Raw genomic sequence first — 13383 nt, 5'->3', positions numbered from 1 at the left:
CATCAGGAGGGAAGGTGGATTTTCAGCTGCTGGGAATCAGTGTGGTTTCACTGATTTTCACCAAAAAAAAACATTCCTGTCCCACTCCCAGCAGCACATCCTCCTCTTCTCTCCTGCCTCTTCTGTTGTGATGTTTTAGGTGATGCTGAATTAGCAAGTCCCTGAGCCTTGGCTGCTGCTTCCTCCAAAACTCAGCACAAGTTAATGGAGTGTTTTTTATAAATATGTTTATCAAAAAAACCACCACTGAACGTCTGTCTCTGAAAATAGCTCTGGTGCCAGCACGTTCAGGCTGTGGGCTGACAAATCTGGGAATGTTTGCACTCTTCCTCAGGGGCTGGGGGATGTAGAAACTCCTGCCCCACCAGCTCCCCTTGGGAGGAGGGAGGGAGGGAGGGACTGACAAGCCCAGTTTTTTGGCAGAAGTCAACAGTTGGAATGCTCAGGGAGGTTAATTTCTATTTAAAACCAAGAATTCACGTGGATGGGAGTGCTGGGGCAGCCTGAGCTGGCTCCTGGTGGGGTTTGGTGGAGCTGAGCTGGCAGGGAAGGGTTTGGTGCTGTCCTTGGGGCTTCCCCTCCTCTCTCCTCTGCTTTCCTCCATCTCCTTCCCAAATCCTCTGCGCAGAAATATTAAAAAAGCATTTCCCCATTCCTCCCTCCTCACTCTGCATTTCTTTGTCTCCTCCACAGGTCAGCGGACAGACTGTGCCCTGGCCAGGTAGGTGTGGCTCAGGGAATTGTGTTTTTTAAGGAAAATCTGATGCAAATTGGTCATTCCAGAGCAGTTAGCAGCCCAGGATATGTGTCTGTTAGAAAAATATCCTGATTTAGAGTCACAGAATGGACTCATGGAGTGGTTTGGGTGGGAAGGGACATTAAAGCTCATCCAGTGCCACCTTCCACTGAGCCAGATACTCCAAATCCCATCCAACCTGGCCTGAAACACTTCCAGAGATGGGGCAGGAATGTAATCAATTAAATTAAATGTAATAATTTATTATAAATTAAATTTTATATATTATATATTTCATAGATTTTTAAATAAATAAACATATATTCTATGTATATTATATAATATATAGAATATATATTTTAATATATAATGTATATTATATATATTATATATAATGTATATTTATAATATATATTTTCTATTTATTTTATATATAATTTTCTATTACATATATATATAGATGTAGAATTTGTTTCTATTAATTAAATTTATAATAATAATAATAATAATAATTTATAAAATTAATTCATATAAACAAATTCCTTTTCTTGCCCTGGTATATTTAGAGCAGATCAGGAGCAGGATGGAGAAGTGAGAGAAATTCCTTCCATCTCACTTATAGTTTCTATATTCTCAAAATCTTTTGCCAAACAATCATATTTATAAAGCTTTCCTGTTTCACCTCCCCCATTTTGATGAACAACTAAAATATTAGACACTTACTCATCATTTTCTGCACACATTGAAGTATACAAAAGACTGCTACTAAAACTACAATTATTACTATTAAAATAATCAAACTTATTTTATAAAGTTCCTTTAGCCAAAGTGCAAAGCTCCAACCATCAAACATTGTCTAAACAAGAAATCCCCATCTCCAAAGTGATGCATTCAGGGGCTTTCTTTCTTTTCAATTTCACTTATAGTTTCTATAGTCTCAAAATCGTTTGCCAAACAATCATATTTATAAAGCTTTCCTGTTTCATGTTCCCCATTTTGATGAACAACTAGAATATTTGACAGTCATCATTTTTTGCACACACTGAAGTATACAAGATACTGCTACTAAAACTACAGATATTACTATTAGAATAACCAAACCTATTTTACAAAGTTCCTTTAGCCAAAATGCAAACTCCAACCATCAAACAAATTGTCTAAGCAAGAAATCCCCATGTCCCAAGTGATGGATTCAGGGGCTTTCTTTCACTTCCATCTCACTTATAGTTTCTATATTCTCAAAATCTTTTGCCAGACAATCATATTTATAAAGCTTTTGTTTCATCTTCCCCAACATCTCCCCTGTTTTGATGAACAACTAAAATATTAGACGCTTATTCATAATTTTCTGCACACATTGAAGTATACAAAACACTGCTACTAAAACTACAGTTATTACTATTAGAATAATCAAACTTATTTTGTAAAGTTCCTTTAGCCAAAATGCAAACTCCAACCATCAAACAAACTGTCTAAGCAAGAAGTCCCAAGTGATGCATTCAGGGGGTTTCTTTCTTTTCAATCTCACTTATAGTTTCTATAGTCTCAAAATCTTTTGCCAAACAATCGTATTTATAAAGCTTTCCTGTTTCATCTTCCCCATTTTGATGAACAACTAAAATATTAGACGCTGTCTAACTCATCATTTTTTGCACACAAAATCCTGCTACTAAAACTACAATTATTACTATTAGAATAATCAAACTTATTTTGTAAAGTTTCTTTAGCCAAAATGCAAACTCCAACCATCAAACAAATTGTCTAAGCAAGAAATCCCCATCTCCAAAATGATGTTGAGGGGCTCTGGGGCTGGGCTGGGGGCTGTGCATCCTCCTGCCTCGTTAACAAAAGCAAGGTGATTACCACCAGCGTGGACTCATTACTGCAGTTCCCATTCCTCTCTGCAAAGCAAAACTGACAGCTCCTAATTAGACCCTGACATCTGTAATAATAAAATATTATTCATCATGAAACAATTTTAAATATCAAAGAATCGTGCTGGCTAACAGCTTTAAACCCGCCTCATTGTCTGTGACGGCCCGTGGAATTGGATTTATTTTTATTTTTTTTTTATTTTTCATTCAGTGTTTTTGATTTTTTTTTTTTTTTTTTACAAAAGGAATTTCCTCCAAATTAACACATTGTACAGGTTTTTTAAAAAAATCACACTTCTAATCCCCTTATTTATAATTCAGCAGCCATCTGCCCTGGCAGGGAATTGGCTGCAGTGATACATGAGGGCCTCGCTGCCATTATCTCCCTTGCTTTCATTTTTACAACAAACTAAAGGAATTTTAAACCCCAGCCATAAATTTTGAGGGGAAAATCCTGCCAGAGGAAAGCTTTTTTCCTATTTTTCTGCCATTAATGTCTCACAACACCAACAAATGAGAGCAGGCAGGCAAGGCTGGTGCGTGCTGCTGTTCCAGGGGGGGTTTAATGTTATTTATTTATTTGAAATAATATCAAAACCATCATAAAGACTGTGAACAACACAGGGGGACCCAGCTCCTCTTCCCTGTGCAATTTATATCAAACTTCATCTCCTGCAAGCATCCCAGGATTGTGGCTGGTCAAAATTAAAATATCAGGGGTGATTTTTTTTTTGTCAGGGCTCCCTTGTGCCTCGTGCAGGTTTTGAGTGATTTAAAAAGTCAATTACAGTTTTTCTGGAGGTCCAGAACTGGAGTGAGGCTCTGGAATTATGATTGACTGGGAATTTTGGCTCTGGAATTGTGGTTTATTGGGAATTCTGGCTCTGAAATTTTGGTTTATTGGGGTTTCTGGCTCTGGAATTATGATTGACTGGGATTTTTTGCTCTGGAATTATGGTTTACTGGGATTTTTTGCTCTAGAATTATGCTTGACTGGGATTTCTGGCTCGAATTTTGGTTTACTGGGATTTCTGGCTCTGGAATTACGATTGGGATTTCTGGCTCTGGAATTTTGGTTTACTGGGATTCCTCGCTCTGGAATGATGATTGGGATTTTTGGCTCTGGAGTTTTGGGTTGTTTGGGTTTCTGGCTCTGGAATTATGATTGACTGGGATTTTTTGCTCTGGAATTCTGGTTTATTGGGATTTCTAGCTTTGGAATTGTGATTGACTGGGATTTTTTGCTCTGGAATTATGGTTTACTGGGATTTTTTGCTCTAGAATTATGCTTGACTGGGATTTCTGGCTCGAATTTTGGTGTACTGGGATTTCTGGCTCTGGAGTTACGGTTTATTGGGATTTCTGGCTGTGGAATTTAGGTTTACTGAGATTTCTGCCTCTGGAATTTTAGTTTTCTGGGATTTTTGAATCCTTCCCTGCTCCAGCACGTAGCAGGGATGAGCTGGTGATGGGGGAGGATTATTCTGATTTTCTGCTCTTTTTTTTCCCCTCCTGCACCCTGGACCAGTGGCAGACGCAGCTCCACCGTGAGGAAGCAGGTAATTATTATAACAATAATTAAAACAATTAACATTTCCCTGAGTAACGAGGCAGGGGTGTGGTGTGGGAAGAGAAGGAGTACTGGAAAATAAATTTTTATCTTTCCCTCCTTGTCTTCCATGGACCTTTTCAGTCTTGTTGGAGAAATCCCTCAAACCTGGATCCACAACCTTGTTCATTTTCATGGCAAAATTTAAAATTACCTGGAATCAAAAATCCAAAACCTTGCTCATTTTCCATGGCAAAATTAAAAATTGCTTTTACTCTGTGTTCTGACAGACCTGGAATCAAAAATCCAAAACCTCATTGATTTTCCATGGCAAAATTTAAAATTGCTTTTACTTTGTGTTCTGACAGACCTGGAATCAAAAATCTAAAATCTCTTCATTTTCCATGGCAAAATTTAAAATTACTCTGTGTTTTGAGAGTCCTGGAATTAAAAATCCAAAACCTCGTTCGTTTTCCATGGCAAAATTTAAAATTTCGAATTTAAAACTTCTTTCCTGTTGTGCCTTCCTGTAATAAAGATTTACCAAGCCTGGCTTTGTGTCCCTGACCTTGGGGATAAAATGTTGATTTTTGGTACCCAAGGGAGGTAAAATGTGTTTTTTTGAGATAGGGAGGACCCAAAAAATCTCTTGTTGATACTTTAAGGATAAAATTTGGGAATTCCAATTCCGTCTCGGGGCTTTGGAGTTTAGGGATAAAGAGAGCAAGGTGTGATCTTGGTGTGCAGAGTCAAATCTTTCTAATTTTTTATTATTTTTTATTTTTTTCCCTCTTCTCTCTGCATTCTGCTGGGATTCCTCTGTGGGCAGGATTCCTCCCAAGCCATTCCCCTGGTGGTGGAGAGCTGCATCCGCTTCATCAGCAGGCACGGTGAGTGTGGGGAATTCCTAGAAAATAAAAATAAATAAAAATAAATAAAATAAAAATAAATAAAATAAAATAAAATAAAATAAAATAAAATAAAATAAAATAAAATAAAATAAAATAAAATGTAAAATAAAATAACGTTAAATAAAATTAAATATAAAATAAAAACGTATGCACGGTGAGTTTGTGGGACATTCCAATACAATAAAATAAAAATTAAAATGAAATGAAATATAAAATAAAAATTAAAATGAAATAAAATATAAAATAAAATAATAACCTATGCACAGTGAGTTTGTTGGACGTTCCTATGAAATAAAATAATATAAAGTATAAAATAAAATACAAAATTAAATGAAAATAGAATATAATAAAATAAATAACCTGTGTACGGTGAATTTGTGGGACATTCCTGTAAAATAAAAAATAAAATAATAAAATAACCTATGCACACTAGGTTTGTGGGACATTTCTATAAAATAGAATAAAATAATCTATGCACCGTGAGTTTGTGGGACATTCCAATAAAATAAAATAAAATAAAATGACCTATGCGTGGTGAGTTTGTGGGACATTCCTATAAAATAAAAATAAAGAAAAATAAAATAAAATAAAATAGTAAAATAAAATAACCTCTATGCATGGTGAGTTTGTGGGACATTCCAATAAAATAAAATAAAATAAACCTATGCATGGTGAATTTATGGGATATTCCTATAAAATAGAAATCAAATCAAATAACATACGCACAGTGAGTTTGTGGGACATTCCCATAAAATAAAATAAAATATAAAATAAAATAACCTATGCACGGTGAATTTGTGGGACATTCCCATAAAATAAAATAAAATAAAATAACCTATGCACAGTGAATTTGTGGGACATTCCCATAAAATAAAAAATAAAATAAAAAATAAAATAAAAAATAAAATAAAAAATAAAATAATAAAATAACGTACGCACACTGTGGGACATTTTGTGGGACATTTCTATAAAATAAAATAAAATAAGCTATGCACAGTGAGTTTGTGGGACATTCCAATAAAATAAAATAAAATAAAATTACTTATGCATGGTGAGTTTGTGGGACATTGCAATAAAATAAAATAAAATAAACCTATGCATGGTGCGTTTTTGGGATATTCCTATAAAATAAAAATCAAATCAAATAACATATACACAGTGAGTCTGTGGGGCATTCCCATAAAATAAAATATGAAATAAAATATAAAATATAAAATAAAATAACCTATGCGCAGTGAGTTTGTGGGACATTTCTATAAAATAAAATGAAATAAAATAACCTATGCACAGTGACCTTGCGTGACATTCCAATAAAATAAAATAGAATTGAAATAAAATAAAATACAAAAAATAACAGAAAATAAAATAAAATAATCTATATTTTGTAGGTTAAAGTTATAAAATAAACCTTATAAGGATGGTCAGAATGGCTCAGGACCTGGTGCAGAAGCTTCCCCAGAAGGAAATGGCTCTGATTTCTGGTGCAGTGACTGCTCCAAATCACCGACCTTGCAAACCTTGTTTTACCAACAACATCCCTTTATTCCTTACAAAACAAGCTTCCCACTTGTGTTCCCTGCTCTCACCTTCCTTTGAGCCCTGAAACGTGGCCTTCGCCAGGAACAATCATCCTCTTCATGAGGAGGAGGAGGAGGAGGAGGAGCGCTCAGGGTGCTTGAATGCAGGAGGTCAAGCAGTGAATTAATTGTTCGCTCAGTGCCACACAGAGATGATTTATGCCTGTGTGCAGGGCTGACCTCTGCCAGCCCTGGGTGCTGCACATTTATTGCAATTTGTTTTCATTTTTAATTGATATCATTTGTTAGTGATGCGTGAAGCAGCTGTTAATTACCACGTGGGGAAGGAGGTGGAATCCATCTTCATTAAGCAAGGTGCAGGCCTTGCTTGTTTCCCTTGTTCCATTTCTGTTTTAGAATCCATAATCTGGAGTCCCATTCTCATCAGCACTTGGAATAACCAAGTTATAATCCTAGAATCAACCTAGAATCTTTCTTTAAGGCCATATTTGGATATTTGCTGGAAAAACCCTTGAGACTGCATTGGAATGGGAGCTGATGGGGAATAAATCCTTCAGGATGGTGCTGATTCCAGCACCAGGAGATGCTGATTTTACTCAGATTCTACAGTTGATTATGATTTTTCCAGCAGATTCGACTGAATCCTTTTAAATGCTTTAAAATTTTCCTCATGGCATTGGTCAAAATCCTTGAGATTGTATTGGAATGGGAATCCGCCACATTGGAATGGGAACTAATGGGGGATAAATCCCTCAGGATGGTGCTGATTCCAGCATCAGGAGATGCTGATTTCACTCAGATTCTACCATTGGCTTTGATTTTCCAACAAATTCAACTGAATCCTTTTAAATGCTTTGAAATTTTCCTCATGACATTGGTCAAAATCCTTGAGATTGTATTGGAATGGGAACTAATGGGGGATAAATCCTTCAGGGTGATGCTGATTTCTCTCAGATTCTACAATTGGCTTTGATTTTCCAACAGATTCAGCTGAATCCTTTTTAAATGTTCTAAACATTTTCCTCCTGGCATTGGTCAAAATCCTTGAGATTGGATTGGAATGGGAATCCACCACATTGGAATGGGAACTAATGGGGGATAAATCCTTCAGGAGATGCAGATTTCAGTCAGATTCTACAACTGGCTTTGATTTTCCAACAAATTCAACTGAATCCTTTTAAATGCTTTGAAATTTTCCTCCTTGCATTGGTCAAAGTCCTTGAGACCACGCTGAAATGGGAACTGATGGGGGATAAATCCCTCAGGATTATGCTGATTTCAGCACCAGGAGATGCTGATTTCTTTCACTCATATTCTACAATTGGCTTTGATTTTCCAACAGACTCAGCTGAATCCTTTTTAAACTCAGATTAAACATTTTAAACATTTTCCTCCTGGCATTCGTCAAAATCCTTGAGACCACATTGAAATGGGAACCAATGGGGGATAAATCCTTCAGGGTGATGCTGATTTCAATATCAGGAGATGCAGATTTCTTTCACTCTGCTTCTACAGTTGGCTTTGATTTTCCAACAGACTCAACTGAACCCTTTTTAAATATTTTAAATATTTTCCTCCTGGCATTGGTCAAAATCTTTGACACCCCATTGAAATGGGAACTGATGGAGGACAAATCCTTCAGGATGGTGCTGATTTCACTCAGATTCTGCAATTGGCTTTGATTTTCCAACAGATTCAACTGAATCCTTTTTAAATGTTTTAAACATTTTCCTCCTGGCGTTGGTCAAAATCCTTGAGACCCCATTGAAATGAGAACTGATGGGGGATAAATCCCTCAGGATGATGCTGATTTCAGCACCAGGAGATGCTGATTTCAGATTCCACAATTGGCTTTGATTTTCCAACAGACTCAACTGAACCCTTTTTAATCTCAGTTTAAACATTTTAAACGTTTTCCTCCTGGCATTGGTCGTATTTTACTCCTGGCTGCTCCACTGCTGGTTTATGACTTCCTCTGGGTTGTAAAATCCTCTGGGGATCCTCCAGGGTGAGAGATAACATCAATGGCTGTCAGAGCCCTGTTACTCCAGCAGTTTAGAAGGGTTAATAATTCTTCTGTCTGTGCTGAGTTCTGGTTTTTCATATTCTGGACATCTCAGGGAAAAGTGGATTTTAAACAGCATCCTCTGCCTTTGTTCTTATTTCTCCTTTATCACAGGAGCTGGAGCTGCTGAAGGTGCCTCTTCTTTTATCTAATCCATCTTATCTTGTCATCAGCATCTCTTGTTTTCCTGCAGGTCTGCAGCATGAAGGAATTTTCAGAGTGTCTGGGTCCCAGGTTGAAGTGAACGACATCAAAAATGCATTTGAGAGAGGTAAGGGGCAGCTTTTCTAGGAATTATTGCCAAATGTGGGGATTTGTGTGAGCCCTCAGAACTGCCCTGAGTGCAGCTCACTTCTTTTTGCCCCTTTGATTTTTGTGTTTCCTGAGTGAGGCTCTCCCCAACCCCTCCCTGGTGCTCATTAACCTTGAATTCTCACTTGTTTGCTGTTGTGCTTTGTACCCCGTGGAGTGGCTGTGCAATAAATATTCTGAATCCAATCTCCCCTCATGTCTGATAGCTTATTGATTGTTTGCAACACTAAAGGACGTGGAGGATTTCATTATGAGGTGCAACTGCAGTTTCCTCCCCTCTCCCCAGCTCTTTGTGTGCTGCAGGATGAATTTCCATGGGCTTTTCTCTCTCTTGCTGAGACACAGCTTGGCTACATTTATTCAAAACACCAGCAAGGGAGAGAGGGGGGAATTTCAAGAGAGTGTTAATTTGAGGTCGCTTTTAATAGATTGGGTTTTTTCCCTCTCCATACAAAGGCAGGGAGCAGTTGGGAGCCTCCTGGCTCATCAGCTCCTTGCTGGGCAGGTTCAGAGGAGCTGCTGCTCCTCAGGTCACTGGGAACAACAGGGCTGCTGTTAATCCCTGCAGTCCGTGCTCCCAGAGAATGGCACCAGTGTTTTTCCCTGCTGCAGGACAAGGGCAGGCATTAATTGGCTTTGTTTTGCTTTTGGGGGAGAGGGAATTTTAATGAGCGGCGACGTGTGGTGGGTGATGTCACCCGTGCCCTGCTCCATCCACCTGAGAGCGAAAACCCTCAGCAGGAATGTGTGTCACAGTCAGGAAAAGCACCAGAATCAGGTTTTTATATAAAGAAATTAAAGAAGTACCAGTTTGGAGAAATACCCACTTTGATCAGAATCAGATTTTTATATAAACAAATTTTTATATAAAGAAATACCAGCTTTTGGAAGTACCCACTTTATCAGAATCAGATTTTTATATAAAGAAATACCAGTTTGGGGAAGTACCCTTTATCAGAATCAGATTCTGATAAAGAAATACCAGATTGGGAAAGTACCCACTTTATCAGAATCAGATTTTTATATCAAGAAGTTTTTATATAAAGAAATACCAACTTTATCAGAATCAGATTTTTATATAAAGAATTCTTTATATAAAGAAGTACCAGCTTGGGGAAATACCCACTTGATCAAAATCAGATTTTTATATAAAGAAATTTTTATTTAAAGAAATACCAAATTTAAAAAAAAAAATTTATTAAAGAAATACCATATTGGGGAAATACCCACTTTATCAGAATCACATTTTTATATAAAGAAATACCGGTTTGGAGAAATATGCATTTTATCAGAATCAGATTTTTATATTAAAAAGTTTTTATATAAAGAAATACCAGCTTGGGGAAATACCCACTTTATCAGAATCAGATTTTTATATAAAGAAGTTTTTATATCAAGAAATACCAACTTGGGGAAATGCCCACTTTATCAGAATCAGATTTTTTAATAAAGAAATTTTTATATAAATAAATACCAGCTTGGGGAAATACCCACTTTATCAGAATCAGATTTTTATATAAAGAAGTTTTTATATCAAGAAATACCAACTTGGGGAAATATCCACTTTATCAGAATCAGATTTTTTTATAACGAAATTTTTATATCAAGAAATACCAGCTTGGGGAAATACCCACTTTATCAGAATCAGATTTTTTTTATATCAAGAAATACCAGATTGGGGAAATACCCACTCTATCAGAATCAGATTTTTATATCAAGAAATACCAAACTGGGGAAGTACCCACTTTATCAGAATCAGATTTTTATATAAAGAAATACCAGTTTGGGGAAATACCCACTGGTTCCATGCAGAAATAAAAAAGAGGATTTTTTTCCTCCCTTCATCTCACTTTTTTCTGTAAAATCTGTGCTGTAGAACACTGCCAAAGTTACCAGCGAGGTCCCTGCAGTTTATTTCCTCCTGCAGAGCCCTTGGTGGCAGTTAATACCAGGGCTGGTGCTCAGCTTTGGAGTGGCCCATTTATTATCCTGTGTGTTATTAAGATAATAGGCAAGCTTTGGTAATTTCAGTCACATAATGGATATATATGGCTTCAATTTGAGGATTGCCCCATCATTAAATCTAATTATGGCTGATAGGGAGTTTTCCCCAGGGAGCAGCTCCTTGAGTGAGCATCTTCCCTTTGGTAGTGCAGGCAAACCTGGTGGATCTGCAGCAACAAATTGTCCCAAAAACACTTCCCCCACCCCATTCCCTGGGCCTGCACACACCTGGGACAGGTGATGCTTGTGTCCCTGTGATTGTGATGCACCTGGGTCACCTGTGTCACCTGGGCCAGGTGTGTGATGTCTGTGTGTCACCTGGGCCAGGTGTGTGATGTTCCTGTGTCCCCTGGGCCACCTGGGCCAGGTGTGATGTTTGTGTGTCCCCTCTACCACCTCAGCCAGGTGTATGATGTTTCTGGGTCACCTGGGCCAGGTATGTCATCTTTGTGTGTCCCCTGGGCCACCTGGGCCAGGTGTGTGATGCTCAGTGTCCCCTCTATCCCTTGGACCAGGTGTGTGATGCTTTGTGTGTCCCCTGAGCCAGGTGTGTGATGTTTGTGTGTCCCCTGGGCCAGGTGTGATGATGCTCAGTGTCCCCTCTATCCCTTGGACCAGGTGTGTGATGCTTTGTGTGTCACCTGTGTCCCCTGGGCCAGGTGTGTGATAGTTGTGTGTCACTTGGCCCAGGTGTGATGTTTGTGTGTCCCCTGTACCACCTAAGTCAGGTGTGTGATGCTTTGTGTGTCACCTGTGTCCCCTGGACCAGGTTTGTGATGTTTCTGTGTCCCCTGGGCCAGGTGTGTGATGTCTGTGTGTCCCCTCTATCACCTGGGCCAGGTGTGTGATGCCCCTGTGTCCCTTGTGTCCCCTGAGCCAGGTGTGTGATGTCTGTGTGTCACCTGGGCCAGGTGTGTGATGCCCCTGTGTCCCCTGCATCACCAGGACCAGGTGTGTGATGTTTGTGTGTCCCCTGTGCCACCTCAGCTGCACTTTTGGGTCACCTAAAGCCCCCTGTCAGGTGCTGGAGCTGTGATGTTCTCCCCTGCCCAGAACACCTGCCGTGTCTGCAGCAGGAGCACCCCCACACCCCCCTGGGTGCCAGGGTGACATTGGGGTGACATTTGGGCGACAGAGCTGGCCCAGGTGTCACATGAAGCATCAAAGTGTCCTGGCATTCCTGGCAGAGCTTCCCACCTGGGCATCATCTCTCTGTGCCTCACCCTTGCAGTGCACCTGGGCCGGGTGGGATGAACATAAATCCTTTCCTCCAGTGTTTGTTTGGTTTCCTCCAGTGTTTGTTTGGTTTCCTCCAGTGTTTGATTTCCTCCAGTGTTTGGTTTCCTCCAATATTCTGATTTTTCTCTCCTTGCTCCTAAGGGGAAGACCCCTTGGCTGGGGACCAGAATGACCACGACATGGATTCCATAGCAGGAGTCCTCAAGCTCTATTTCAGAGGCCTGGAGCACCCCCTGTTCCCCAAGGACATCTTCCATGACCTCATTGCCTGTGTCAGTAAGTACATGAAGAACTGGAAGGAAATTAGATTTATTTTCCTCATCCCCCACTTGTCTTCCCTCCCTTTTCCCTTTTTTCCCTGAGTCCAGAGTGAAATTTTGGGGTTTCTCTGGTTGGGTTTGTGCTGCTGGGCTGGTTTCTGTTATCCAATCACCTTTTCACAGCCGTCCTTGCTCTGACATGAGTGAACAAGGAGATGAAAATTCTGAGATTTTGAGGATTCATTTTCTTCATCCCCACACTTGTTTTTTTCTCCCTTTCCCCTTTTTACCTGACTCCAGGGTGAGATTTTGGGGTTTCTCTGGCTGGGTTTGTGCTGCTGGGCTGCTTTCTGTTATCCGGTCACCTTTTCACAGCCACCCTTGCTCTGACATGAATGAACAAGGAGATGGAAATTCAGATTTTGAGGGCTGTGTGATGGGGTTTGTGAGCCAGTGCTCGGTGACAGGATTCTTTTAAAAGAGAATAAAGCAAAAAACCCTCTTTTGTGTAAAATAATCGTGAAGAGCTGTCATCAGAGGATGTCAGAAATGCCCTGTCTGAGGCAGGGATCACCAGCAGGGTTCCCTGGATATCTCTTTCCCTGGATATCTGCTGCCATGCTCCTGTGTGCTGGCCTCAGCTGACAAGGTGGTTTTTATTCATGCTCCTTTTAGCTTCTTACCCACCAGGGACCATCCACTGCCTCCTGCTCCAGCACATCAATCATCAGGGCACTCACTGTTAACATTTCTCATGGTTACTAAAGGTGTTTCTGCCAGGCAGAAGCTTGTTTGTGGTTTCTGTGTTGTTTTTAAGTGGCCTGGCTCTTGCTACACCCCCAGAATGGAAGAATGATTCCATTGTCCAACAGAGAAATGGCCTTTGCAGGGGCAG

At 39.4% G+C, this 13383-nt stretch overlaps 1 protein-coding gene across 3 annotated transcripts in view; it reads left to right on the top strand.

The window, feature by feature from the left end:
- The window catches only part of SRGAP2 (SLIT-ROBO Rho GTPase activating protein 2), a 115417-nt gene that overhangs the window by 83552 nt on the left and 18482 nt on the right, over window positions 1-13383 (top strand). For all 3 annotated transcript variants that reach the window (XM_058819605.1, XM_058819604.1, XM_058819603.1), the window contains exons 11-15: window positions 694-721; window positions 4139-4169; window positions 4989-5049; window positions 8867-8944; window positions 12370-12504. In XM_058819605.1, coding sequence (XP_058675588.1) covers window positions 694-721; window positions 4139-4169; window positions 4989-5049; window positions 8867-8944; window positions 12370-12504 — 333 coding nt within the window. The remainder of the gene's footprint in view (window positions 1-693; window positions 722-4138; window positions 4170-4988; window positions 5050-8866; window positions 8945-12369; window positions 12505-13383) is intronic.

This window comes from Ammospiza caudacuta, chromosome 24 (assembly GCF_027887145.1).
Source record: "Ammospiza caudacuta isolate bAmmCau1 chromosome 24, bAmmCau1.pri, whole genome shotgun sequence".
In the NCBI taxonomy this organism is placed as follows: domain Eukaryota; kingdom Metazoa; phylum Chordata; class Aves; order Passeriformes; family Passerellidae; genus Ammospiza; species Ammospiza caudacuta.
Note: the sequence above shows the minus strand (reverse complement) of the source record. Positions and strands in the feature narration are given on the sequence as shown.